The 26,869-nt window shown below is 35.9% G+C and overlaps 1 protein-coding gene and 1 long non-coding RNA gene across 19 annotated transcripts in view; one reads left to right on the top strand and one right to left on the bottom strand.

Annotated features, from left to right (window-relative positions):
* Positions 1-26,869, bottom strand: part of SEMA3A (semaphorin 3A) — a 453,431-nt gene that overhangs the window by 159,011 nt on the left and 267,551 nt on the right. For 2 of the 17 annotated variants that reach the window (XM_049096232.1, XM_035701937.2), the window contains exons 1-2: positions 788-932; positions 498-556 (exon numbers count right to left, since the gene is read on the bottom strand). The exons of 6 other annotated variants lie outside the window; for them this stretch is intronic. Coding sequence is in view for 2 of the 11 variants with exons in the window: in XM_025449181.3 (XP_025304966.1) it covers positions 945-1,041 (97 nt within the window). In the remaining 9 variants the exon portion in view is untranslated. 9 more of the 17 variants (XM_025449183.3, XM_035701938.2, XM_049096231.1 and 6 more) reach the window with 9 other exon arrangements.
* On the top strand, positions 2,050-19,041 carry LOC112661265 (uncharacterized). Of its 2 annotated transcripts, none has more exons than XR_007403401.1 (3): positions 2,050-2,378; positions 2,755-9,197; positions 10,636-19,041. It is a non-coding gene; the product is annotated as an uncharacterized LOC112661265 (long non-coding RNA). The 2 variants fall into 2 exon arrangements; XR_007403400.1 differs by lacking the exon at positions 2,050-2,378 and having other exon boundaries at positions 2,863-4,489; positions 9,028-9,197.

Consider the following 26,869-nt stretch of genomic DNA (forward strand, 5'->3'; position numbering starts at 1 on the left):
ATAACTGTTCTTTTATCACTTCTAAGCACTTGAAGGAAAGAAATTACTTCTACTTTAAAAACTCAAGAAATTAGTTTAAAAGTTCATAGCTGAGTTTGTTTGATGAACTTAATGACTTCCACCTCATTTAGTAAATCAGAATCTAAAAAATGTTACACTCAACCCTCTTGATAGGCTCTGGAGTTTATCAGCCCTGCTTTGCCACTTCATTAGCTGTCAAGAACCAGTAAGTGATATTGCTATGAAAGTCTTGATTCAGGTAGTTGAAAATGCTCTTATTGCAAAAGTACCAATTATCAGCAGAAGCAAAGCCAAAAGACAGTCTATCAGGAAAGGCACATCATCCACATACATACAGTTGGTTATCATTTTTGTAGACATCAAAGAAAGAGAGAGCTTTTGAACTATCAGTAGTTGATTTGTAACATTCAGGAAAAATACACACACTGATTTAATATACACTGCAGCAGAGTTATTACTGACCTTGGAACGCCTACCTTATAATCATGTGAGAGCAACAAACTCAGGATAAAAATAAGTATTTTCTTCCCAAAGGCTAAGTGCAGAAAAGATAAAAAGATGCACTTTTTAATCTTAATGTTTAGATGAATTCTTATACTTGGTCCTACAGGATTCTTGTGGCCAATCTTTTACTAAATGTATATTTGTTTTGTTAATTAAACAATACTACCATGAACACCCTCTTTAATGTACATATACTGTTTGAGGTTTAAAACATGACATTAGTGAAATTTAATTTTAATTATACAGCTTATTTTCTCCCCACCTTCTACAGGATTTCTCATTGTTGGTAAACAGAAAACAGGACAAGCACATGCGTATAAAACCTTGAACATCCCAAACACACGTTAGAAAATAGGTCTGGGACACTTAGATGCCATTATCGATATATTAAAAACTGCGGAAGCTATTTCTTTACGTACTGAAAGCAAATAGGCATGTTAACCAACGGGCGATCCCAGGCCGGGGAGCCCCACGAGCCCCAAGGGCAGTCGGAGAGAACGCGACGCACGTCACCATATTCCACTTCAGGTTAAGACCTTAAAGACCTTTGGAGGGCGAGCTGCGAGGAATTTTGTATAAGGAAACTTTATTAAACCCGACTTTGGGCGGCCGGGGGCTCAGCGGGTTGGCGCCGCCCTCGGCCCAGTGCTCGACCCCGGCCCGATCGAGTCCGCGTCGGGCTCCCCGCGTCGGGCCTGCGTCTCCCTCGGCCTCAGCCTCGGTCTGTGCTCTCACTCTGTGTCTCATAAATAAATAAAAATAAATAAATAAATAAATAAATAAATAAATAAATAAATAAATAAATAAATAAATAAATCCTTTAAACAAAACCCTGACATTTCTCAATCTTGTAGGATACAGACTCTTTTTATATAAAAGCACTCTTATTTTGAAGAAATATTCAGGGAGATACTATCATTATTCACGGCCCACTCTAAGTACGAAAATCCAGCTTCTTAATAAACACTGGGATATTAAATGAAGAAAATAGTTTGATGGGAATTATTTTTAAATGACAGACGTTTTCTAGGCTAAATATTCTGAAAAACAAACTCAGACCAATTCCCCGCGTTGTGCTGTTGTCTTTAATTCCCTTATATTTTAGGCAGGTAAACGTGCGGTGATTCCGAGGCGGCCTGTTTCTGCTGGTTCCCTAGGAGGATTCTAACTTATTTTTAATATAAATTTCCAAAGTAAAAAATATATATTTTCAGTAAACGGAATCTGAGAAAGGTTATAAAATCGGTGCAATGAATATTTAATGTCTACTTCAGCTAAAACTGATTAAGAAGCACTGAATAAAAAAACTGAACACTTTCCTAGAACGGCAATTCTTGCCTAGAACTGAAAAATACAACGTGTCACTTCACGTTTTCTGAGTCTCTCAAGCTCTTTCTCCCGGTCCGAAGGGGTCTGCGCGTGCGCGCCGCCGGCCGGGCCTCCCGAAAGGCGGGGCGTGGGGCGCACGGCGCAGGCGCAGGCTCAGGCGCAGCACACGGCCGCCCCCCCCTCCCCCCGCCCCGCTCTGCTGCACACCACGCGGGGCTGGGGCCGTGTGTCCTGGGGGAACGAGCGCCTGGGCGGCCTCGGGGGGCTGAGGCCCGGCGCCCTGATCGTCCTCCCGGCTCAGACCCCGACGGCCGCGGGGCGCCCGAGCCGAGCGGCACCATGTCTCCCGGAGCCGGCGGGCGGCACAGGGCGCTGCCCGGAGCCGCCGCGAAGCCTGCTCACTCGGGCGGCCTGCCCCTCCAGCGTCGCGCCCGCTCAGCTGCACCTGCCGCGGCCGCATCGCATGACGTAAGGGGCGGGCGGTACTGCGGGCTCGACGGCTTACCGTCTGTTAGAATGATAAGGTAACACACAGCCTTGGAAATACTAAAAATAGTAAGACAGGTTAGCGTTGGAGAGAAAAAAAAAAAGACGAGAAGGAGAGGGACAGGGTGAGTCTGGTGGGACGCAAAGGGCCTCGGAGAAGTCTCCAAGGAGAGGGACCCAGGCCGACCCGCGGCCCACCGGGAGCACACAGCCCACGGCGCCAGGCCTCGCGAGATCTCTGCCCCCCCCCCCCCACCCGGCGGCCAACCGAGAGCACGCGGCCCAAGGCGCCAGGCCTCGCGAGATCTCTGAGTTCCCGGAGTTCTACGAGGGTTGACCGGGAGGGCGGGGGAGCGCAACCTGCACCTGTTTCTTTTTTAAGCGGCCCAATAGTTGGAAACGTTTCTTCACCAGATAAAAAAAGGCTTCAAGACCTCAAAATACTTGGAGGAAACATTGACGGAACTACGCGGAGCAATAGGCAGACCGACTTTTACGGTGAGAGGCCTGGACGGCCCTCCATGTTCGTGTTCACACTGTGGCCGCCGAAAGGGCACAGGTGCGCAGCCTCCGGGGCCCCCGCCGGCCGACTGGGACGCGAACGCGGACGCTGCCGCCCGCGCACAAACGTTCCAGGCTGCAGAGCACGTCTCAGTAGACGTGGGTGAGCCAGGTCGTAAGGTATGCACTCCGACTGCTGTGTATTTTCTTCCGCTATTGATTTATGTCAGAGAAAATTATATTTTCATGCTGAAGGGGCACTGAGTCCGAATGTCCATCTTGCTTGGAGACTCGTGGAATCCTTAAAATGACAGTAGCTAGTTCAATTCCATTTGTGTGCAAGACATTACATTTTACGAAAGCAGCTGTTTTTCATGGAATATGTCCAGGTTTTCTCCTCAGGATATAAACCAGCGACCTCATACTTCCAACTCAAGACCTATCTATCAACACGTTTTCCCATGTAAGATTTCCATTATGCAGGATTCCGCCTATGGTTGGATCAGTGTATCCAGGACTACAGAAAATAGTGTCTCTTTTAATTAGACTCAAATGGGCTCAAGTCCCATTAGATTTTCATAGATTTCTTTTTCTTTCTTTCTTTTTTTTTTTTTTTTTTTTTTTAAGTTACTCCAAAGTTTCTGGGAGAACTTGAATGTATTTTAGCTTTCATCAACTCTATGCCTTCCCAGTCCACAGCTTCTACATTTCCAGAGGTTGATGCATTTTGGGCAGGTGTGCCTTGTTCTTCCCAAATAACTCGACAAAAGCACTTGACCTCAAACAGGCCATCTTTTCAATTTTGGGAATTTCTCTTGGGTATAAGATTAGAAATGTGTCAACTTGTATCAAATATGCCCTTAAGAAGTTACCAAATGCAGTCTTCTCTGCTTTAACACTTGCTGCTTCTCTATGTTCACTAGCTTATTTTAATTATATAGGGGAAGATGAAAAAGATTGAAGTCAAAATGTTTCAAATACATTTCTACTCTAATTTGTCCAAGAAAAGTATTTAAAGTGTGTATTCTATTTGCTGATGTGATCTGAGATTTTGTTAAAGTTATATTATTCTGACATTTGGGCAACATAACATAATTACTTTCAAATATATCCAGTTTAACTGTATGATTAAGGAAGATTCAGAAAGCTCAGTCTTTGTTCTGAATACCATATTAGTCTACATCTGATTTATGATGGAGCTACTGGCAAGAGTCTATGAATTTCTTTGCCTCTGTAACACTACATGTAAAATACCTGATTCCTAAATATTTCTCAGGCTAACTTAGAAACAAAAAGAATGATGTAATGTCTAAATATCTTTAAAGTTTTTTCTTCCTGAAGACGTTATAATGATTCCAACTTCTTAGGGTGTCTAGACAATTCTTTCCAATTGGAATTTTGTGAATTATAACGAGACCTTTTATTGTGGAATGGTTTGTTTTGTTTTGTTTTGTTTCATCCTCTAGAATCAGTGGTTACCAGCATTTACATGAGGCATCAGGGGAAAAAAGAAATAATCGGGTTTATATTCCTAAGGTGACCGAAGTATTATGACTACTCAGTTATTTGGATTCGACTCAAGATTAAAGTCTCCATCTGTGAGCTTTATAGCAGAAAAGTACTCTTTCCAAACTTTCCCTCCTGACAGGTAATCACAAACCTCTTAAAGTGTGACCCTTAAAATGCTATTGTTAGAGTTATGATAGCATTCATGGGTCATTCTATACTTGAAAGTATTTACAAAATAATTTATTAGAAAAAAATTATTTAGATTAATGTTGCATAATTGAGTGAGCCACAGGAAAAGATAGTTTCATTACTTTGCTTAGTATTTATTGCCTGAATTGTCTGTGAAGGGATTATTTGTAAAATACACATTCCAATTCTACGTATGTGGCATGTTTCTGTGGGAAAGTTTGTACGCATATAAGTCTGTATACAGTGAAGATACACATGTCAAAAAGACATGAAATGTATGTGGGAATATTATGTTTTTCACCAGCTGTGTGTTCTAGCCATAGGATTTTTTCCTTATATATTTATTTGAATGAAAGTCATAGTCCTTCATCCTGACCCATAAAATGTTAATCCCTTCAAGAACGTCTCAATTTCTTTTGTTAAAGGGACTCTGTATAACAATATCAAGACCTAATCCTTACTTATAACTAACCTTTTCACCTAAAGGTGGATAACCAGACTTGAAATGTTCAATCTGTATGCCTGCACTGATTTAAAATACATGTATAGAATCTTTTGTTTCGGTTTTTCTTTATATCACCCCCCCACCAAATTAGCAATTGGCATTGTAATTTTCAAACTGAGTATATACTGAGCAAGTGATTGAATACTGAATGCAATTTTAAGATTATCCGGAATATTTCCATAGGCAAAAAATGTACTATTTTCAGTGGCATGAGAAAGGATGTAATCATTAACTTCCTTTGAGTACTAGAATCTATTTTTCCTCACACTGGTATCTCTACTTCTCCAAATTCCTTATAACAATGTTTTACAATGTGTTTGTTTACCTGCAAAAATGCAGGTATAATTGCTAGCTATTGACAGTTTTCCTTACTGAAAAATGTCTACATCCCTTGAAATACCACACTTCATCCTTGAAAAATGAATAACATCTGCAGGGATCTCAAAAGCCTGGATTTCTGAACCTGCTGAATGCTAATCTGAGAATTCATGTACAAAGTTTGTTGCTGACCACACACTGACTAATAACAGGGTTAAGGGGACTCCAGAGCAGATCTGCTCAGAAAAAGTCAGAGGGTGGATTTTGCAAGTTTGCTTACTTTAATGGAGTATATGTGTGTATGAAAGTAGCACTAGTTGTCTTTTTGGAAGAACCAGAGCACACAAATTTTCCCAGCAATTGTAATATTCTGACTAAGATACCTTTGATATTTTAACTATAGAAAAGTGCACAGTTATTGCAATTAACTAAATTTCTTAAGTCACAGTTAATCCTACCCTTAAAATACCTCTTAAACTTACAGTCATCTTTCACTTGCCACCACTAACATCAGTTTGAGACACCATCCTCTTACCTGGACTAATGCAACGTTATTCTCAATAAATTCAACTACACTATTCAATACATTGGGCACAGAATAATCAGAGGGATCCTCTTAAAGTATCATCACATTATGCATCTCTTCTGCTTGAGTCCCTACCTGAAAGAGCCAGTATCTCATCAATTCTTTTCATCTTCAGCACACTTAGATCTATAGTTCTTTTCTGTCTTGGGTCTTTAGCAGATGCTATGACTTTGGTCTGGACTTTTGCAATCCTCTCCCACTCCTCTCCACTTGATTAACTTGAATCTTGTATTTCAACTTAAATAGCACTACTTCAGTGATAGCTTCCCTGATATGACAAGCTGTAACAGATCCCACTGCTAAATTTTCTCATGATATCCTATTTGTTTGAATATATGGAGTTAAACTCTATATATTCACTTTTGCCATAATTTTTTTTTTTTTTACAATCCCTCTCCACAACCAGATCATAAATGTCAATTGGGTAATACCACATGTCTCTGTGTCTTCTTGTACATCCTCTGCATAACAGTGCCTAGTACACTATAGGTATTCAAAAAATATTGATTGAATAAATTGCGAATAAAAAATGATTGAGGGGGCGCCTGCGTGGCTCAGTTGGTTAAGTGTAAACACTTAACCTTCAGCTCAGATCATAATCTCAGGGTCCTGGGATTGAGCCTTACATGGGGCTTCCCGCTCAGCAGGGAGTCTGCTATTCCCTCTCCCTTTGTCTCCAACCATTCTCTCTCTCTCACATAAATAAAATCTTTAAGAAAAAGTATTTGGTAAAATTCTTTTGCTAACTGTTCTTTCATTGATCATTGCATATTACTATGATGCCCTGAATTATGTTTGTTTCTTTAGAATTTTTAACACCATGTTTTCTATAGAATGTAATTATTCTACAAGATGACAGCAAAGAAGGAAACTGTGCATGTTGGTTTTTGTAGATGACAATTCCAAAACTTGTAAAATAGGTCACAGTTCAGTCCTAAATTGAAGAAAATTTTACGGACTAATTTTTAAAGCTGGCCTCTGTAAGAGTTTGTAATTTCATAAACAAGCCTCATTTGACTTGCTGGATCTGGTTAGCAATGACTTTTTGCATCATCATTAACTCAAAATATTTTTGACTTTTTTTCAGTCCCCCTGCCCCCCAAAACAAAACCAGACTGTATATTTTGCCCAATTTCTCCTCTTTACAAAAACTCTTTAGAAAAATCTGCCACTGAGCATAGTGAATAGCCACTTCAAATTGTTTACCAAGGTCTTAAAGGTACAATATTCACAAAATTCTAATTGATATTTTAGTGCTTTATACAGTTACGGTGACATTGAAGGTTTGTTTCTACACCCACAGAAATACCCAGTGTATCTAAGATTGCTAAACCTTCCAAAAGCAGCAAATTAAAATAAACACCTCTTTCACACTACCTTTTTTTATTTTACAATAATTTAAAAGAAATAAAGTGGTTTTCTTTCTTTCTTTTTTATTTTTTTTTAATTTATTTATTTATGATAGTCAGAGAGAGAGAGAGAGAGAGGCAGAGACACAGGCAGAGGGAGAAGCAGGCTCCATGCACCGGGAGCCCGACGTGGGATTCGATCCCGGGTCTCCAGGATCACACCCTGGGCCAAAGGCAGGCACCAAACCGCTGCGCCACCCAGGGATCCCTCTTTTTTTTTGGAAGCACTCATCTTTATAAATGTATTTTCCTTAGGAAAAATCCTACTAAATAGTAAAACATTTTATATGAACAACTCCTACATAAAGCTCTATCAGTCTAACCTTGCTGTATTTCCAAGAGCGCTGACATAGTAATTGTAGGAGAAATAAAATTAGAATACCACCTCTTCGCACCAGTTAGAGAAAAGCATTCAACATTAAGGCAATTTGCAGTTTTAGGAGTGTGTTACTTAGTGATACTATAATTCAGCCACAGAATAAACTGTCAAAAAATATGGCTAGGCTTTTTTAGCTTTGATGCAATCTAAGCATTAATGGTTCTAGTAATTTGAGGATTGAAAATACCCTAATTTATTAGCCACTAGCTTCAGTGGTGTGGACAATTGGTGAGGACAAGCTGGGTATGGGCAATTGTGTTCTAATGGGCTTAATGTGAGTTTCATATTTTGGACATTTTGCTGTTAGAAAGCCAGAAAAGAAACACTGAAACCAAGAATACAAAAGTCCCACAATAGGAAGCATAAATTTTCACACTAGAAGGAATAAACACAGGCATAAGGATCATAAGTTGATTCTCAAAATATGATGATTTATGATCCATATTTATTTCTGAAATAATTTGTGGTTTTTTAAACCATAAAAGATAGTCATGAGATCTTAATAAAATTTAAGATATTGTCCCCTTTTAGTAAAAGTAGACTCTTGAGGAGTAAAGCGATTCCATGTTTATGATCACTAACAAAATTGCACCAAATATTGGTATTGAATACTATAGACCATTTTGTGGAGTAAAAGAAAAACTGAATATTTATTTAGTTCTGTCCTAAGCCAGGTGCCCTTCACATTTTTTTTAAGATTTTATTTATTTATTCATGAGAGACACAGAGAGAGAGAGAGGCAGAGACACAGGCAGAGGGAGAAGCAGACTCCATGCAGGGAGCCCGACGTGGGTCTCGATCTCGGGTCTCCAAGATCACACCCTCGGCTGAAGGCGGTGCTAAACCACTGAGCCATCCAAGCTACCCCCTTCACATCTTTTATATACATTATCCTTATAATAACTTTATGAAGTAAGTAATTTATTTTTTTTTCAAGATTTTATTTATTCAGTCCTAAGAGACACAGAGAGAGGAGGTAGAGACACAGGCAGAGGGAGAAGCAGGCTCCCTGTGGAGAGCCCGATGTGGGACTCGCTCCTGGGACCCCAGGGTCATGACCTGAGCTTAGGGCAGATGCTCAACCACTGAGCCACCCACGTGCCCCTAAAAAGGTTTCCTAATAAAAGCAGTGCTAATTAAGACATAAACAGATGTGTTCCATCCAGAGAATGTAGTCTCTTCATTCTATGATACTCAAGGAGTTTTTGTCCAAGAAAACACTTCTCTTTGTGACTCAGACAACTAACCCTTTCTCTTTCTCTCTCTCTTTCTCTCTCTCTCTCTTTTTTAGGTTTTAATTTATTTATTCATGAGAAACACAGGCAGAGGGAGAAGCAGGCTCTCTGTGGAGAGCCTGATGTGGGACTCGATCCCGAGACCCCTGGGTCATGACCTGAGCCGAAGGCAGATGCTCAACCACTGAGCCACTAGGTGTCCCAGTGGAGGTATTTCAATTTACAGGTGAGAAGACTGCTGTTCAAAGAGGTTAAGAAACACAGGTTAAGTCCTCAGAGCTAGCTGAGTGTCAAAGCTATCTGAACTTGAAGTTACCACAGGCCCTGTTCTCCTTGCTCCAACAAAATTATTCACCAGAATTAAGACAAAAGTTGTTCTTTGGCATGAGCAGAAGAGAATGCTTTTTATTGAAATACTTTTTGATCAATTCAGAGGTTAAAATGGGAGTGCACAATCTTTACACTACAAATGCCACCTATACCACAAATCACCCCGAGTACACCCACGGGACACCAGGAGTTTTGGCTCCGCTACCTTAGGAAAACCAACGTTAGAAGGTTTTTACTCTGCTAAACTATAAAAATCGTTGGCAAGTCCATGAAATCGGTGGTTTGAAGTCTGTATGAAATGATTTCTTTCTATACTGTATTTTTTTTTTCTGCTTTGGAGATCGTAGAAACACCTTAGTTTATGGAGAGAACTGCTGGAGCTCTATGGTCTGACTTTAGAACTGGTACAGAGCAAGTGCAGGACAAGTGTGCTCATTCATAAGTGAAATACTTTTGCATATTGACTTTACTTCAAATCAAAAGCAAAGAGATATTTAAAGTGTTGACAAACCAATGTCAGCGGAGAAAATATGAATATATTCACTTTCTTAAATATCCTGGAAGAATTAATATTTAAATTCACTTGATGCTGTAAATTTGCCAGCACACTGATACAGCATATCATTAAAAATAGCAACAATACATTCAAAAACTGCTTGGCTCTATACTAATTTTAATCCTGACCCTAATTCCCATCCTGAGAGTCTAGCCAGCTTAAGTATACAGTATTTAATATAAGATTTTATTGGATTTACTTGGAATAAAATGTTTATATTTTGAGTTTCATGTTACTGAAAGTGCAAGATTATTCATCTTCATGTCATTCCTACCAAAAATACTGTAATATTTTAATGATATTTCTAAGTATGAGGCAGAAGCACCTGTGTGCATAAAGTTTGCTCTGAAATGTCATTTATTTAGTCCATTTTTCTCTAATAAAAAGAGTCACTATAGAAAAAGTTACATGCTGTTATTATCGGTAACTAGTAGAGTCAATCCCATATGTACAGGCCAGTAGGATTTTACAAGGGTCAATGTGGAGAGGGAAATAAAGCAGAGAGCCCAGCTAGAGCCAAACATGAGATCCAGACGTGGCTCAGTTTCAGGAACTGGGGACCTCATTTGTTTTGGAACCTGGGAAAAGGGAGACAGGAGAGAAATTTCATAACAAATTTCAGGGATAAAACTTGGGAGATGCTTCTAAAGTATAGCAAGATGTCATTCAATTTGCCTTTTGGCCCCTATGCCTCTGGACTGGCTTTGTTGTGTTTTAAAGAGAAGTTTAAGGAAACACTGAGAACTGTATTTCATTTAAAGCACTTTTCAAATTACAGATAGAAGCTTTACTCCTTTCATAGCAGAAGTGGGAGAGGATCATTACTTTCAACTTACAAACAACCAAGACGCACTTCAAGATCTTAGAGGTAATTCCTTGCTGAAGAATTCCAGAAAAGGCTTCACTTCTTGGTGGCTTAGTGAAGCTGTGTCTGTGTCACCTAGCACTGCAAGGCCCCAGGGGAATAGAGAGAATGGAGGTTCACAGCTAATAGCATTATTTGGTTGATCCTGATGCTAGCTGAATTAGATTTTTTTAAAAGATTGATTGATTGATTGATTGATTGATTCATAAGAGACACAGAGGCAGACACAGGCAGACGGAGAAGCAGGCTCCATGCAGGGATCCTGAAGTGGGACTCGGTCCTGGGATTCCAGGGTCACACCCTGAGCCAAAGGCAGGCGCTCAACCACTGAGCCACCCAGGCGTCCTTGAATTAGATTTGTTACTGAAAATGCAATGAGACGGTCTCTGGGAACCCCCATAAATACTTGGGAAGAGAGCTGCTACATGGAGGCTGGGATCTTGGGTGAGGAGTTGTACAGCAAAGTCAAGAAAATACAAGTGATTAATTAATACAGTTGCTGGTGAGTCCTTCTGAAACTCAAGTTCAAATGCAAAGACCATTAAAATCTATTTTCCAGATAATCAAGAATGAATATTAGTGATAATGTAACTTGTCAAAAACCACAATGTTGGAGTGGCATTTTAATTCTAAATTATTAATCCTAAAATTGAACTTTTTCCATGAATCAGATGCTTTGTACAAAATTATGTTTATCCTATAAATTATAAATTATCTTTATCCTATACATTATACTTCGAGGAACAAACTTAAAATTTGAAGTTATATATATGTGTGTTTTCTATGTTATTTATATTTAATATATGTATTTATGATATATATACACACATATATACATATCTTAAAGCTCAATTAAAGAAGCAATACAGTGAGTAGTGAGAACAAATATATACCAAAGTCAAAAAATGTAACTGCTTTTATTCTATAAAAGTGAATATTTTTGGTTTTGGTTTTGCCTTTGATTTTCAGAAACAGTAAAGTTAAAGTGTTGAACAGTGGTGACATGAAATTCAGTTTAAATAATATTGAATATTCTACTATCAAAGATGCATAGAAATACTTTGAACAAAATATTTTCATAAAATGAGATCAGAAAGCATCATCCCTCAATTAATATATTATTTTAGATGTAATTTTAAATAAGTAAAGCAATTAATTAAATTAGTAATATAAAGAGATATTTTTCTACACCCTAAATTTTATGAATTCATGTTGGCCAATGTTTGGGAGATATCTTACTTATAAATTATCAAACACTTTCCAAATGAATCATCTTTTCCAATGGCCCATATTTATGATTTTAAGGAAATAACATTTATATAGGAAAATGGCAATTAATTTCATATACTATACTATTTTAATAGGGATATTAAAGGATAAAACCAAAGGTAAACACTTGTAAAAAGATACTTGAATGAAGTTTGGGAACCATTTCTTGTAATCTTGCTTATATCCTAATTCATTGATAAATTCATTGCCACAATTTATTCTGAATTGCTACTAAAATAGGTTTTTGCAATGAATTTCCTAGAATAAATCTGATATTTTTATCTCCAAAACCTCTTATGCACTGATGAAAATTATGATTGTATTTCAATAATACTCTGTGGCTAAATAAACATTTCTCTCTTATGTTTGGGCTTCTAGCTATACCTAAGAAAGGGTACTCTTGCTTATTTGCTAATGACAATACCTGATAACTACAACCACTTCACATAATGTCATTTTTAAATATTTGACCACATACTCTTATATTAGCACAGTCCTAGTAATAACCCTATGAGGTAGAATCTATTATTCCTAATTTACGGTGAGAAAATTTATTTAAAGACCTGTGTGTGGGGCAGCCTGCGTGGCTCAGCAGTTTAGTGCCTGCCTTTGGCCCAGGGCATGGCCCTGGAGTCCCAGGATTGAGTCCCACGTCGGGCTCCCTGCATGGAGGCTGCTTCTCCCTCTGCCTGTGTCTCTGCCTCTCTCTCTCTCCCTCTTTATGTCTCTCATGAATAAAAACATAAAATCTTAAAAAAAAAAAAATCAGAAAAAAACTCAAAAACCAACCATTTCAGTAATGACTACAATGTTTTAAAGCCAGAAATGAAATAGAGAAGTGGGCCATAGGCTAAAACAATAATTGCTATAAATTATTAGAAAAAATAGGTGACAGGTCCAGTTGTTTTTGTTTGAGATATTTACTATTTTAATTCCCATAGATGATAACAACCATATCTCACTCAGTAAATGAGGTATTACCTAATACAAATAAAGGCTCCATGGTTAAAAATCAAGGATAATTCATACATAACTGGAAAAAAAGTTCTGGAATTCCGTGTTCCAGGCTGATATTTAATTAGAAACCACTGCTTCTGAAAAAAGAGAATGAAAAATAAAGAGGTAGTAAGCCAAAATTATGTGTCTCCTGGATTGTTTTTCCTTATAGTCAAAAAATTTTTGCAAAAATTCAAACTAAATTAACGTGCATAGCTCCTCTCTTTTTTTACTAATTTAGCGTGTGGTGTTTTTACAAACTCACTTGTTCTGTTTGCAGCTCATGTGCACAGAGATCTATGCTTTAACTTCTAATGTTTGAAACAGTAAAGCTTCCGTGACGTTGGTTGCTTTCGTTAATAAGATAACCAACAATATTACAAATACACAAAGAAGTATGAAGAAGAACGAAGAGACTTTCTACAAATTTATCTGGTAGAAAAAATAAATGTATGCTTCCAATAAGGGTATCACATTTTTCTAAACCTAGAGAGAAGTGAATAATGGCTAATTATGGAAATTATGTACTTTATTAAGTCAATTTATACCATTTCATAAATAACTTAGAAGATTAGTAGAATAGGATCTTATTTCAGAATTTGATGGGAACCAGTTGGGATACTGTCATAATACCTACTATTTCACAACATGTAAGAGTCTTTTCCGCCATTTGAGTTATCTTTTAACGTATAGTTTTACAATTATCTTCATTATCTAAATTTATCAGAGAATGACTTAAACTTATTTGCTACTTGGCTGTAATATATTAACTGTTTTCTTGAGGGTTCAAGCTTGTATTGAACTATATACCACTACAGCAATGATCTCAAACTTGACAAGCTTTCAAAAATGTTGAAGCTAATATAATTGATGCTACATTAAAGTCAGGTGTCCCTATTTCATTGTTTCTCAGTCTCAGCAGATGATTTTAATGTATACTCAGTGGTGAAAATTCTACATTATCCCCCAAAACATTAAATATTGTGATGAAAATAATATTATTGCAAATTGTAACTAACATTGGCTATTATATAAAAACACTTCTCAGTATAGAGAAGAAATTAGGAGCATTAAGTTTCTCCGTTACTTACATTACCTGTGAAAACAATGGAGCAATGTAAAATGGTCAAAAAACTGTGGATGCAAGCCCTGTCTCTGCCACAAGTCTTCAAGAGTGAAAACAATGAATTATCTAAGGATTCAATTTTATAATTAATAAAATCAATAAGTTGGCTTACCGGATATGTAGTATCACTGGCTTACCATGCTAAAATTTGGGCATTATACATAATCATTATAATTTATGTATCTATATAAATGTTCTTTACTATAAACCTTGTTTACTGAACAAAATGTGATTTTTAAATTAATTTTAATGAGTTTACTGCTTTTTAAATAGGAATCATTATAATTTTAGTCTTTAGATATCGGAACTCATACTCGTAAAAAGATTCAAAAAGAGATTAAATATTTTTTTTCGGAATTTTCTTCTTTCCTCTAAAAACCAAAATTCCATCTTTTTGCTGTTAGGTCACAATGAATAGCCTACAATCAATCAATCACAGAAAAAAATGACACTTTCTTGGGAAGTAACATTAAATAATGTGATCACAGAGTGCAATGTTCTTATTAATGCACATAATAAAGATGAAATCAATTTTAAAAATGAGATGCTATTTGTTAAAACTGACCACAACTGATAACAATTCCTTTGTATGAATCTTTAAGGTTTTTTAGTAGAGAAGATATCACTTGTACTATTAAATGACTTCATATTTAACAGATACTAAGACCTAAAGCTGTTTATCTTCCAGGCTCCTTTTATTTAAAAATGAAGTGCCTTCCACTAAGAGAGTTCTAGCAAGAAATGAAAAAAAATGTTTTAAAAAGAAAAATGAAAAGAAGGAGAATGACAAATGTAAGTGTCACCAACCACACTGCAATTTCAGTCTTCAAGTTGAAAAGATAAATGAGACATCAGGGGCAAACAGCTTTGTTAGCACAGCCTTGACATAAGTTATGGAAGGCGAACACATCTTGGTACTCCAAGTTACAACAACTCACTCGCTTGTGATAAAGCATTTTTATATATGTATTGCTTTACATCTTGCCCATATTCCTAATTATAAAATCTTATTTCATTTTAAAAATGTAAGTGACTTTTTGTTATTTAAAGAAGTACACAAAATCAAAGGCTAGACACAGTGCAACTACTGCAGTTTCTTCAGGTGCTAAACATTGCTGTGAATTTTTAAATTTTTAAATAGAGTTTTGCTATGATGTTTTTCATGCTAATAAGGCCGTACAACAGCAAACATTGTGACAATTATGGTTTGTTAAAAAAATGCCATTACAGTTTATTCCATTTGCTGTATTTATATTTGTGACAATCATGAGATAGATTTGATATGCATGCAAAAACTTTATATAGAGTTTTCAAATGGAATAGAGAAACTGAAAATTATTCTAGGATTTTGTGAATATTGTGATAGACTTGCCTTTAGAGAAATACATATATATGTAAAATCTCTGATAATATTTTCAGACTTCCTTGCATTTAAAAATTATTTATCAAATCTCCTTGGATGCGTACAATTGATTCTCATGAAAAGCTCTTGCTGCATAAAGAGATTTCCAAGCTGAAAACAGACAGTGTGTGGCTTAATGTTTGCCAAGTGTTGCCATCTTAAAATCTTGACTGTTGAAACAATAACATTTTGGCTGCTTTTATAACACTCATTTAATGTTTACAGTTTAGTAAATGTGCATTTTTATAAACAGAGGGCTTACCTAATTAAACTGGACCAGTGTAAGAACTAGGTCAATGTATTGTGAACAAAATAATCCCAATATGGTTGGGTTACAGAACAGCTCAATTTTACTCATTGAGTTCTATCGATTTTTGGCAGAGAGGAAAGAAAGAAAGAACAGATGGTAGAAGAAAGAAATTGAGCTGCTGGGTGATGGAATACACTATCACACTGAATTATAAAGAATGGTGCTCCAGTCTCCTGAATAGTTATTTCAATCAGGGTACAAAATCAACACATATCACTTATTCTGAAACAACACAAATTTTTCAACAAAAATGAGCATAAAGTTCAGTTTCAAGTTGTGACCATCCAGTGTTAAAATTTGACGTCACATGAAGGGGAAAGGTTGCTCTCTGTTGTTAGCTTAATGAAACATAAATTGTATTTCCTCATTTGGGTTGGAAAATGGAAAGAGACTTACACTTCCTCAAGGACAGTTTCAGTGTTCAGATCTAAGGGATTTATACTACCTGAAAATAAGAGAAGTTTTTAAAAATATATGTAAACAGAATGTAAACATGTAAATTAACACCTTTGCTGACAAAGATTAGAGAGTGTTCGACATTCAAAGAGACAAAATCAGTAGAACAATTCATTCTTTTCAGAATAATAACAGTAAATTATCAATTTATCATAATATGGCAAATTAATTTTTTTTTAATTTTATTTATTTATTCGTGAGAGACACAGGGAGAGAGAGAGGCAGAGACACAGACAGAGGGAAAAGCAGGCCCCATGCAGGGAGCCTGACATGGGACTCGATCCCGGTTCTCCAGGATCATGCCCTGGGCTGAAGGCAGCGCCAAACCACTGAGCCACCTGGGCTGCTTGGCAAATTAATTTCATGTTGATATCGGCATCCCTTTCAACTTATTTTTATTGCTTTATAATGTAAATCTACATAAATAGCATAGTGACCAGCTATGTAGTAGTTATATGTAAGATTTGTAAAAAAAAAATAAAATGGAACAAAAAATAAAATCATTAAGAAAAGAGAAGTCTTACACTTTAAATGAACAATATAAGAAAAAAGTGTCCTATTAAGAGATGACCAAATTATCTTAATGCTAAATACCTTAATTTTTTTTTACTAAACATTATATTTATTCTGCTTACATGGAACATAATTATTTTGACTTTTCTGCATTTGCTGTACCATGAGGATAACAATGTAAGCCGTATTAAGTTGCTACAGTCAAAAAGAGAAAGAGCAGCTGTTAACTTCTAAGTTGAGTCAAAATGGAAGAAAGCTAAGTGATCAAAAGCAAGATTTCACTATACTTTCTCAAATCTCAAATACACTCTTTTTAAGTTTGTATCAGAATTTGTCTATATTTTGTGAGTCAACCAATCAATATATTCATTTTGTGTATCTCTACAATCATTGGGGTCGATTTGATTTTTGACCTCTAAAATGCCAAAAAGAAATTACTTGGTCATTTCCAAGTCTCATTGAGTTCACTGATCAACCTTTTTCTGTCAAGGGTCATAGAGTAAATATCTTTGGCACTGTAGACCAAGAGGCAACATTGAAGGTTTTGTGTGGGTACTTCTAGAGCAAGAGAGAACAACAAATTTACACTTTTTTTTTTTTTTTTACTGACAAAACTCAAAACTTGATTTATGGAATTGAAGTTTGAACCTCATATAGTTTTTACATTACAAATATTATTCTTGTTTTGATTTTGTTTTCAATCTTTTAAATATACAAAATGCTTCCTCGCTTGCAAGCTATAAAGACAGGCAGCAGGCTGTTTATCCCACAGGCCATAATTTCCTAACCTCTGATTCAATCTATTGTACTATTTTTGTTTTAGGAAGTATCCAATTTATAGGTAGAAATATAAGTTGATGTACCTGAGAAAGTGTAAGTCTCTTAACCTGTGATATGCATTTCTGATGTATATACTTGAAAGACTTTGAGAAGAACATTAATTTAATGAGTAGATTCTTTTTTTTAAGAAGAGCTAATTTATTTATTCGAGAGAGAGGCAGAGACACAGGCAGAGGGAGAAGCAGGTTCCATGAAAGGAGCCTGATGTGGACTCGATCCCAGGACTCCAGGATCATGCCCTAGACACTCAACTGCTGAGCCACCCAGGTGCCTCTAATGACTAGATTCTGAATTCTTTTGGACCCTATCACAAAGTAAAGGATAGGTTTTTGTTTTTTTCCAACACTTTATGGCCATAGCTCAGGCAAAATATAGTGACAAGCAATTATTCTTCGAAGCAGAAGTACAGTTATTAGTTAACATCTTAGTTATTATCCACACCCTGAGTTTCTCTGTTTAAGGTATTTGGACTGTCCTATCATCTTTTAAGATACCATTACTAATTACAAAACAACAACAACAGTAAAAACAGTGACTTCCTTTAAACCAACTATTTAAGGACATTTATAAAAAATGCTATGTGTTTATTTTTTTAATTTATTTGAAAGATTGGATCAGGGATGCCTGGGTGGCTCAACGGTTCAGTGTCTGCCTTTGACTCAGGTCATGACCCCGGGGTCCTGGGATTGAGTCCCACATCGGGCTCATGAATAAATAAATAAATAAATAAATAAATAATCTTTAAAAAAAGGAAGAAGGCAAGAAAGAAAGCTAGGATAAATATATCTAATGTAATGGAGAAACCCAGCATGACAGATTCTCTACTAAGCTGTGTAAATGATGGTGCCATATACCGAATGGTAGAGGACAAGAGAAAGAGTCTGAGAGGAGGACATGATGAACTCAAGTTGACAGGAATTCAAGCTACATATCAACTGAAGTTGATACACCCAATGGGAGAGACCCAGCCTGCAAAGCAGTACATGTATTTAAGATCCACAAGTAGAATATGAAACATAACTCAAATCCTAAGGTCAGAAATATGATATAGTGCATAACTGGTTCCTTTACTGATTATTTATAAGTTTGCGACAGTCAAGGCACGTATAATTAAGTATTCCAATTGTTCTTCTGGGCACCTCTCAAAACATTTTTTAAGTAAAAGAGCTGAATTAAAAAGTAAAATATAACCTGTGACGTTCATAGTTGCCAAATTGTTCTTATCCCTAAACAAAAGAACTCATCACTTACTGTAAAACTAGAGAAGCTACATTATCTAAACATAGTTTTTCTCTTTCTTCTTGAAAGACTGATGAGCCTCTTAACATTTCCTAAAGACTGCTCATTTCATTTATGCTGAGAAGTAATGCCTCCAATAAAGCATCTGCCATAGAATATGACAATCCACTCTAGTCTCTGATTTCATTCATTTGTCAAAAAGTTTGCCAGAACTTGGGAACATTTATGTGAACCAGGTCCAATTTGCCAGCGATGTTGGGGCAGTATTTGGATGTTAGGAAGGGATTTATGGTTTAGAGAGTAAATCCTGTGGAACACAGAGGTTTTGCATTATTTCAGCCTCAACCATCCATATTACAGAAGTTTCACTTGAGTGTTGCATAAAATTTTCTTAAAGTCTATAATAATGGTTTGTATGCTAAAACATCTTAAGTATTAAAAGTCTAAAACAGTTTGCTTTTGTAAAAATTACTTTTTATATATAACGTTTTTTTATTTCAGTAAACTTAATTATGTAATAGCATATGATTAGCTATACATTCCTGGAAAACTACATATAATGACTCAATTCAAAAACCAGTGAAAGATTTTATGGAAAATCATGTCATTGTCTAAGTAAAGATATAGAATAAATAAAGATCTAAAATTAGAATCTTATAGTCCTAATTGTTGTTGTTGTTGTTGTTGTTGTTTTTGTTGTTGTTCTTCTTCTTCTTCTTCTTCTTCTTCTTCTTCTTCTTCTTCTTCTTCTTCTTTTCTTCTTCTTCTTCTTCTTCCTCCTCCTCCTCCTCCTCCTCCTCCTCCTCCTCCTCCTCCTCCTCCTCCTCCTTCTTCTTCTTCTTTCTTCTTCTTTCTTCTTTCTTCTTCTTCTTTTTAATGTAGCCATATGCTTAGAAAAAAAAAAAAATCCTAAAGACTCAATCCCGGATCCCGGGATCACGCCATGAGCCAAAGGCAGATGATCAACCGCTAAGCCACCCAGCTGTCCCAAGAACTCTTTGATTTTGTAATTAATTTTTTAAGTCAATTTTTCTCTGTAATGAGTATATACAATTGCACAGTTGTGGCTTTTAAACAGTGATTTCTTCCAATTTCTTGGACTCCAATCTTTTTCAAAGGAGAGCAGTGATTAAAAGTGATGACTTCACTTACGTGAAGGATCTAAAATAGACAAATTTTTAGAATCAGAGAGTGGAATGGAAGTTACTAGGGGTGGGGTGAGGATTGGGAGGTTAGTAATCATCAAGTATATAGTTTCAGTTAAGCAAGATGAGTAAGCTGTAGACATCTAGTGTACAACATTATATCTATAGTCAATAGTGGTGTATTGTACTTTTAAAAGTTTATTGATGATAGATTTCATGTTAAGTATTCTTCATAACAATTAAAAATAATTCTAAAACTTCTTTTTTCTTCCAACTTGTCGGACTTGTTCTACTTTGGGCTTTGGCTTCTTTATCCATAAAAGGATGGGAAATGTCTACCACCTAGAGTGGTTGTCATGATTACATGAGGCAGTTTACACAAAAATCTTAGCACTATTTCTGGCTAATAATAAATATTCATTAAATGTGATTGTTGATTTTTTTTTACCATCTCCATTACTCACTGTAACAGAAACACCAAAGTTTTTTAAATGTAACTTTTAAAAAATTGTTTTATTTCTAACCTTATTCAAATATCAGTATACATCAACAGTGGAGAATATCCATCATCCTCAGTAGAAAGGAATAGGAAGCCAGCATGTCAGTGCTTCACTTATGTCAGATGATTATTTTGAATGTCTGCTTTCCCTTGCTTTTGAGTCACGAGGGTTCATCCGCAGTACATGGGGAAGTTTAGTAATCAGCATTCGGTGTTACTTGGGACCCTGATTCTAGGGTTGAACACTGGAATTTTCTTGAGAGCAAATTCTGTTCCCTTCTTTGGAGTCATCTGGATGACTTAATGGCAGAGCATGAAATAAACAGATAAGTAGTTTTGGTTATTTAAATGATAGCCAGTGAATGGTTTGACTGGAAACCTAGAACAGTCCTTTGACTTTTTCCCCCTCAATATTAGTACATCCATTGCTTTGAATAGAGCAATAGGATAAACATTTTATCAGGTGGATGCATGTACTATTGAAAGCTCGATATATGAATCTTACATGTCTGGAAGTAGGCAAAGGAACAGACTCTACGTGAACCTTGCCTGCCCCACTAAAGAATGCTCTGAAGTTTTATAGCAGTTTTTATTTATGGTCACAGTGATTCACCAACACTAACAAGCATTAAATTTTCACAGCACTCCCATCACTTTATTTGGCATGGGAAATGGTAAATCTGTGACAGCCTAAATATGGAATTCTGATTAAAACTCTCAATATTTTTTCTAAGAATAATTCTATCAGTGGCTCCCTTTTTAATATATGCAATATCTTATTTCTTTGAATTTATAAATTATTTAGAATGCAGTTCTTAAATTTCAGTAGATACAAATCTTGGTACAAAGTGCAGATTAAGAGGTTATTCTGTGGTATGTTGTAAATTGCTGAAGCAATTTAAATAAAGGTCCCAATTAGCGTGACTGGTAAGAACTTTGAAAAAAGGAGCAGCCAAGTCAAAAAATTACTATCCAGACTGGAATAGAGATCAGAGGGGTGTAAATATGTTTTCTATTGGGATTTCTACCACAAATGGTTCTCTCTTCCTGTATTTAATGGAAAACATGCCATGAGTTTGATGTATACCTATCAAAAAGTAAAAAGCCCCACATCCATTATCTTCTAAGATGTATGAGGATATTTACTTATGAAAGATGGCAGGACAAACCACCAGGGTGCCAGATTCATGCCCATCAGAGTCTGGAACAGTGGCTTAAAAAAGAGCATGTTTCCCCAAAGACAATAGTAGAAAAATCAGTATTTGTAAACCAACTGAGCAGCTGATCTTCATATGCTTAACATCTAAGACTCAAGAGTAGTGTTGCAAAATGTCTAAGTATTTCTTTAAGTGTTTCACAGAATTCTCAAGTCTAACAGAGCAACATTCCATATTCACTCACATTTCCTAGCTACTCTGAGAATGTCAATTTGTGAACTGGAAGCAATGACTGATTAAATTTAGTGAATAATTTAGATAATTCAGTCTGGAGCCATCTTTCCAATAGAATGTGTTCATTTTAGAGGATGCAATGGTCAATTTCAGTAGTGAAGATAACTGGCTCTGGAAATTTAAAAAAATGGCACCATTTAAGCCTTCTTTCATTGTTACATAATAATGGACATAAAACTTGGGCCATAAGACTGGACACTTGAGTGGTGCTATCAAGTTTCTTGAAAAAAATTTTGGAATAAGCTCCTATGATTAGGAATACCCAGGAAGGAAAGTCAGGAAAATGCTACTTCAAACAGTTAAAAGGACATAATGAAGCAAGTTCATTGAAATAAAGCTCACTCTTCTGTATGAGTCATTCAAGTGAAAATACTTAAAAGAATAGAGCTGTAATCCAGCAGAATGACTTTACAATTGTAATATTGGATGAGAGAACTGTAGGGATCCAACAGAGGCTTTACTGTATGTGGCTGTTATGCTTCATAAAGCATGTTTCAATCCATGACGTATCAGAAGGCACATTGTAATAAACAACCCACATATAGGTTACCTGTGTTTGCATATCCTTGGTAGTCCATGTATTTTATTCTCGTAAATGACTATGATATCATATCTTAGTCTTTTACCTATAGCATCTGCCATTAAGTGTCACATAAGGTAAAAATCTCTTTCTGTTCTTGTCCTGAGCTAAAACAAACTACATATTGTTAGGCACAATTTCAACAATAAGTGAAATATAATGAGATTATTGGAGCATTTGGTAATAACAATTTTTATGCATTTCATGCATGATACCTATTATATTCACTTCTCATAAAGTATATTCTGAAAACACCCTCACTTAGTTACTATTGTTATATAACTCAATATCATTTATAAATTTAAATATTTTTGTAAGTTAAGAGTTTTCTGTCTCAACTGAATGATAGAAGAAAAACTGAAGTGTGAACCAGTACATATATATATATATATATATATATATATATATATGCACACATACACACACATTTGAACCAGTATATTTTTATATTTTTAAGTAAAGTTTCCTCTTTCCCGGTCCTGACTCATAGCTTTTATTACCTCTCATAGATCCCATTTTTCTGATCTGATTCACTCCTATTCCCTTAAGTTTGTCTTCTGGGTAGATCACGTGGACAACCCTATTATTAGCTAGAACTACTGGAGTATCAGTCACCCTGCTCTTTCAACTCTTTCTTGTTTTATACATTGGCCTAGTCACTGCTTATCAATCTTCTCAGAAGAGAAGAAGAATAGAAAGTCAAGCACAATAATTAGTATATCTACATCATCAAATGGAGCCACTTTGACTGAAATTATTCAACCCTGTGATTAACAAAACAGAGGGAAAAGGCAAACAAACTGTCTTTTTCCCCTCCAAATATAGCTTATGTATTTACTTAATTGCTCCCATTTTATCTCAACTCCTCACTTATCTCACTTATACCCTTCCCTCAATCCTCCTCTTATCTCTCTCCTTGTGAAGAATACCTCTTGTGCTTTTCCATTACACTTATTATCTATTTTGGACTTTCAACCACTTGACCTGATACTCATAGTGTGAGCCATCCTTATATTTTCTATTAATGTCTAATACTTAACTAGACATTCGCTATGCCAACCCTTTGCTTCATGTTCCATGTGTATCCCTTGTTATTTATTTACTTACTTATTTAGATTTATATTTATTTTAGAGAGCTCATGAGCAGAGGGAGGAGAGGTGAGAGGGATAGATTCTCAAGGAGACTCAGCTGACCACAGAGTGTCTGATGTGTGGCTCGATCTCAGGACCCTGCGATCATGACCTGAGCCCAAACCAAAAGTCCTAAGCTTAACACACTGAGGCACCCAGGTGTCTCTCCCCCATGATACATTTTAGAAAGATACCTTCCAGGCCTCATGTAATCTACACAATCATCTGAAATGGTAGATCTTTTAGTATCCCCATCTTACAAATAATCATTGAGTTTTAGGGAGGTTTTCAATTAGTACCTGAACTTATCTCATATGTTTTTCTTAAATATGACTATGCAAACTCAAATGGTTAAATATTTAATGAAATGTCCTGGAATGTCTCTCCTTTTGTTGTAAATTTATTCCCATTACCAGAATGCTCTCCATTCTTCTTCTGTCTTACATGTAAGCCAACAGGCTTTCTGATGCCCACCTCAAGTACTTCTTCTCAAAGACTTCCCTGATCCCTCGCTTCTCTGTAATATTTTACTTTTCTAGACTCACAGTTCTTTGTTGGAATACATTACTCTTCACACATTTGCCCCAGAATGTGTGTTTTGACATACTTACCTTCTCCACTAAATATGAGCTCCGTGGGAGCAGAATGCATGCATCTTTATCGCACAAAGCCCATAAATTACAATATACTTCATTTCATATTATATTAGTAGATATAGAAATGATAAAATATTACAGAGAATCATCAATTACTGACATTTTTAGATTTTCTGAATTGGCTTTTACTGCCTCAGTACGTGCCATACCTTTCCATAAAAGATTAAATTAATGTTGCTATTTTAAATAAGTTGTACAAACTAATGTCCCATGTGTCCAGTCTGTTCTTCTACCAGAAAGGCCTTCCCTATTGTTCCTTGCAAAATTTTCCATACTCTTGTAATCCAGTGTAATTCTTACTCCCTGTAAAACATGTTTTCCTCATTCTCAATAGCATACCATAAAATAATTAACAAACCACTGTTACCTCTAAACATCACAGCATTTGTTTTACATATAAATGATGGACCAAACTTCCTCATCATCGAGTACTGTAATTTATCAAACACTGTGTTGTGATGTTTTTAAGAAAACAGAGTAATCTTATGTATTTTTCTATTCCTAGTAATCATTACAGTGATCGATACAGATTTTTGTTATTTTGCATTTAAAGAAAGAAAACTAATGCTTATTTTTATTATATCTATTTCTTTGTCAAGGAAATTTGATTCAATTTTTTATGTCCAAAATTTATGAAATGTTATGAAGTACATGTACACGTATCAACATGCACACATATTGTATATAAGTAGAAAGAATAGGCAAAAGACAAATTGATATCATGCTCATAGAAAAAAGAGGGAATGCATTTATTTTAATAAAGAATAACTGTAGCCAACTGTAATCTACATATGGCAACACCAGTTAATAAAATTGAAAGTTCTGAAAGTTGCTGAGAGTACATCTTAAAAGTTCTCCTTACAAGAAAAAAAATTCTGTAACCTATATATGGTGGACGATGTTAACTAGACTTATCGTGGTGATCATTTGCAATATATACAAATACTGAATCATTATATATACACCTGAAACTAACACAATATTGTACGTCAATTATATCCCAATGAAAAAGTAAAAAATAAATAAAATACAACCCTAAGCAAAAGTTTCTCTGAGACAGACTGACATAATTATGTCTTACTACAGCCACTCACATATTAACAATTACATCAGGTAAAACAATATTTGCCGTTGAATATTGTGTCCTAGAAATAATGTAACAGCACAAAGTAGCACTGTATTTCACATTTATTGTACTTTACTAGAAGAACACTTAAAATTCATCACTGACTATTTTTACATTTAAGTTACCATTAAAAAGCAAGTTGCTCTTTGTGATGTGGTTATAATTTATAACCACAGACAGTCTAAGTTTTTAAGCTAAGGCTATACCTCACCTTCACATATCATTTACATATACTGATTGCTTCCACATGTCTGGCATAAGGTAAAATAGTTTATGAGCATTGTAATATGGCGAAAGCCACAATGAAATAAAATTCATCTTTGTCTAGAGTACCACAGAAATTTATTCATGCTGGTGCATAAAGTGTTTTCCAAAGGAATTCTGCCTTCCAGAAAAATCCTTTAAAAGCTGAGTGTGGTAAGTGTCACCTCCCTTCTTAAGGACGTCTAGCTTTCCGAGTCTGGCTTCCAAGTGTCTTCTGTTAGACAAAAGCCCCTTTAAGTTTCTCTCAACATGTTCTTCATTCTATTTACTGGCTTCAGACTGCAAGTTTATTTTCTTGATGACTGAATATCCCCTTTCCTGCAAATGGGTGATTTGCAATCACAGGTGGTAATGGAATTGGTCAGAAAGCCCCAGACTTTACATCTACAGTGTTTCATTCAGACTCAGGGACACATTAAATAGAAATATTGTGTTAATTCCTATGTGAATTCAGTACTCTTTAAGTTGTCATGAAGGATGTTGTGTCTTCACGGACTAAGTCATAACAAAATAATATTCAAGGCAACCATTACACCATTTAAGAGGATATGCTGCAAGTACAGGAGCAAATAAAACTCGTCATTTCCTGGTTATTTTTACTGAATATTAAAATGACTGACTTTGGTTCATGTTGAAACATGAATTGGAACTTACAGTCTGTAAGATGCAGGCAACCCTTTCCTTAAGAAACAGGTGCTTCCTTGCTCAGCTGGCTCAGTAAATATTCAGAGCCAGAGACCTGCCTTCATCCTCACCACGAGCTTTCTATGTACATTTACAGATTCCACTGAAGTTACCCTTGAAGCTTGGTCCAGCAATAGGTCAACATCGAGTCATTTAGCTTCACCAATGCAGGACGGAAAGGCTCAATGTTAGACTTGGCCATTTTTTTTTGATTGTTTACTTTCAACACCAGCCTATGACAAAGTCTCCTTAAATGTTCTCTGACTGGCTGACATTGACAAACTTCATGTTTTTTTAACATTAACACTGTCATTTACAAGTCTTTGAAGTAAGTGCACTACAAATAACACAATTGAGATTTTCTTTGTATTTTTATTATTATTAATCAAACTCACAAAATAAGTAACAGACAATACGTGCATGCATACTAACACCAAGGAGCAAAACCCAGTGATCTAGA

This window comes from Canis lupus, chromosome 18 (genome assembly GCF_003254725.2).
Source record: "Canis lupus dingo isolate Sandy chromosome 18, ASM325472v2, whole genome shotgun sequence".
Taxonomy (NCBI): domain Eukaryota; kingdom Metazoa; phylum Chordata; class Mammalia; order Carnivora; family Canidae; genus Canis; species Canis lupus.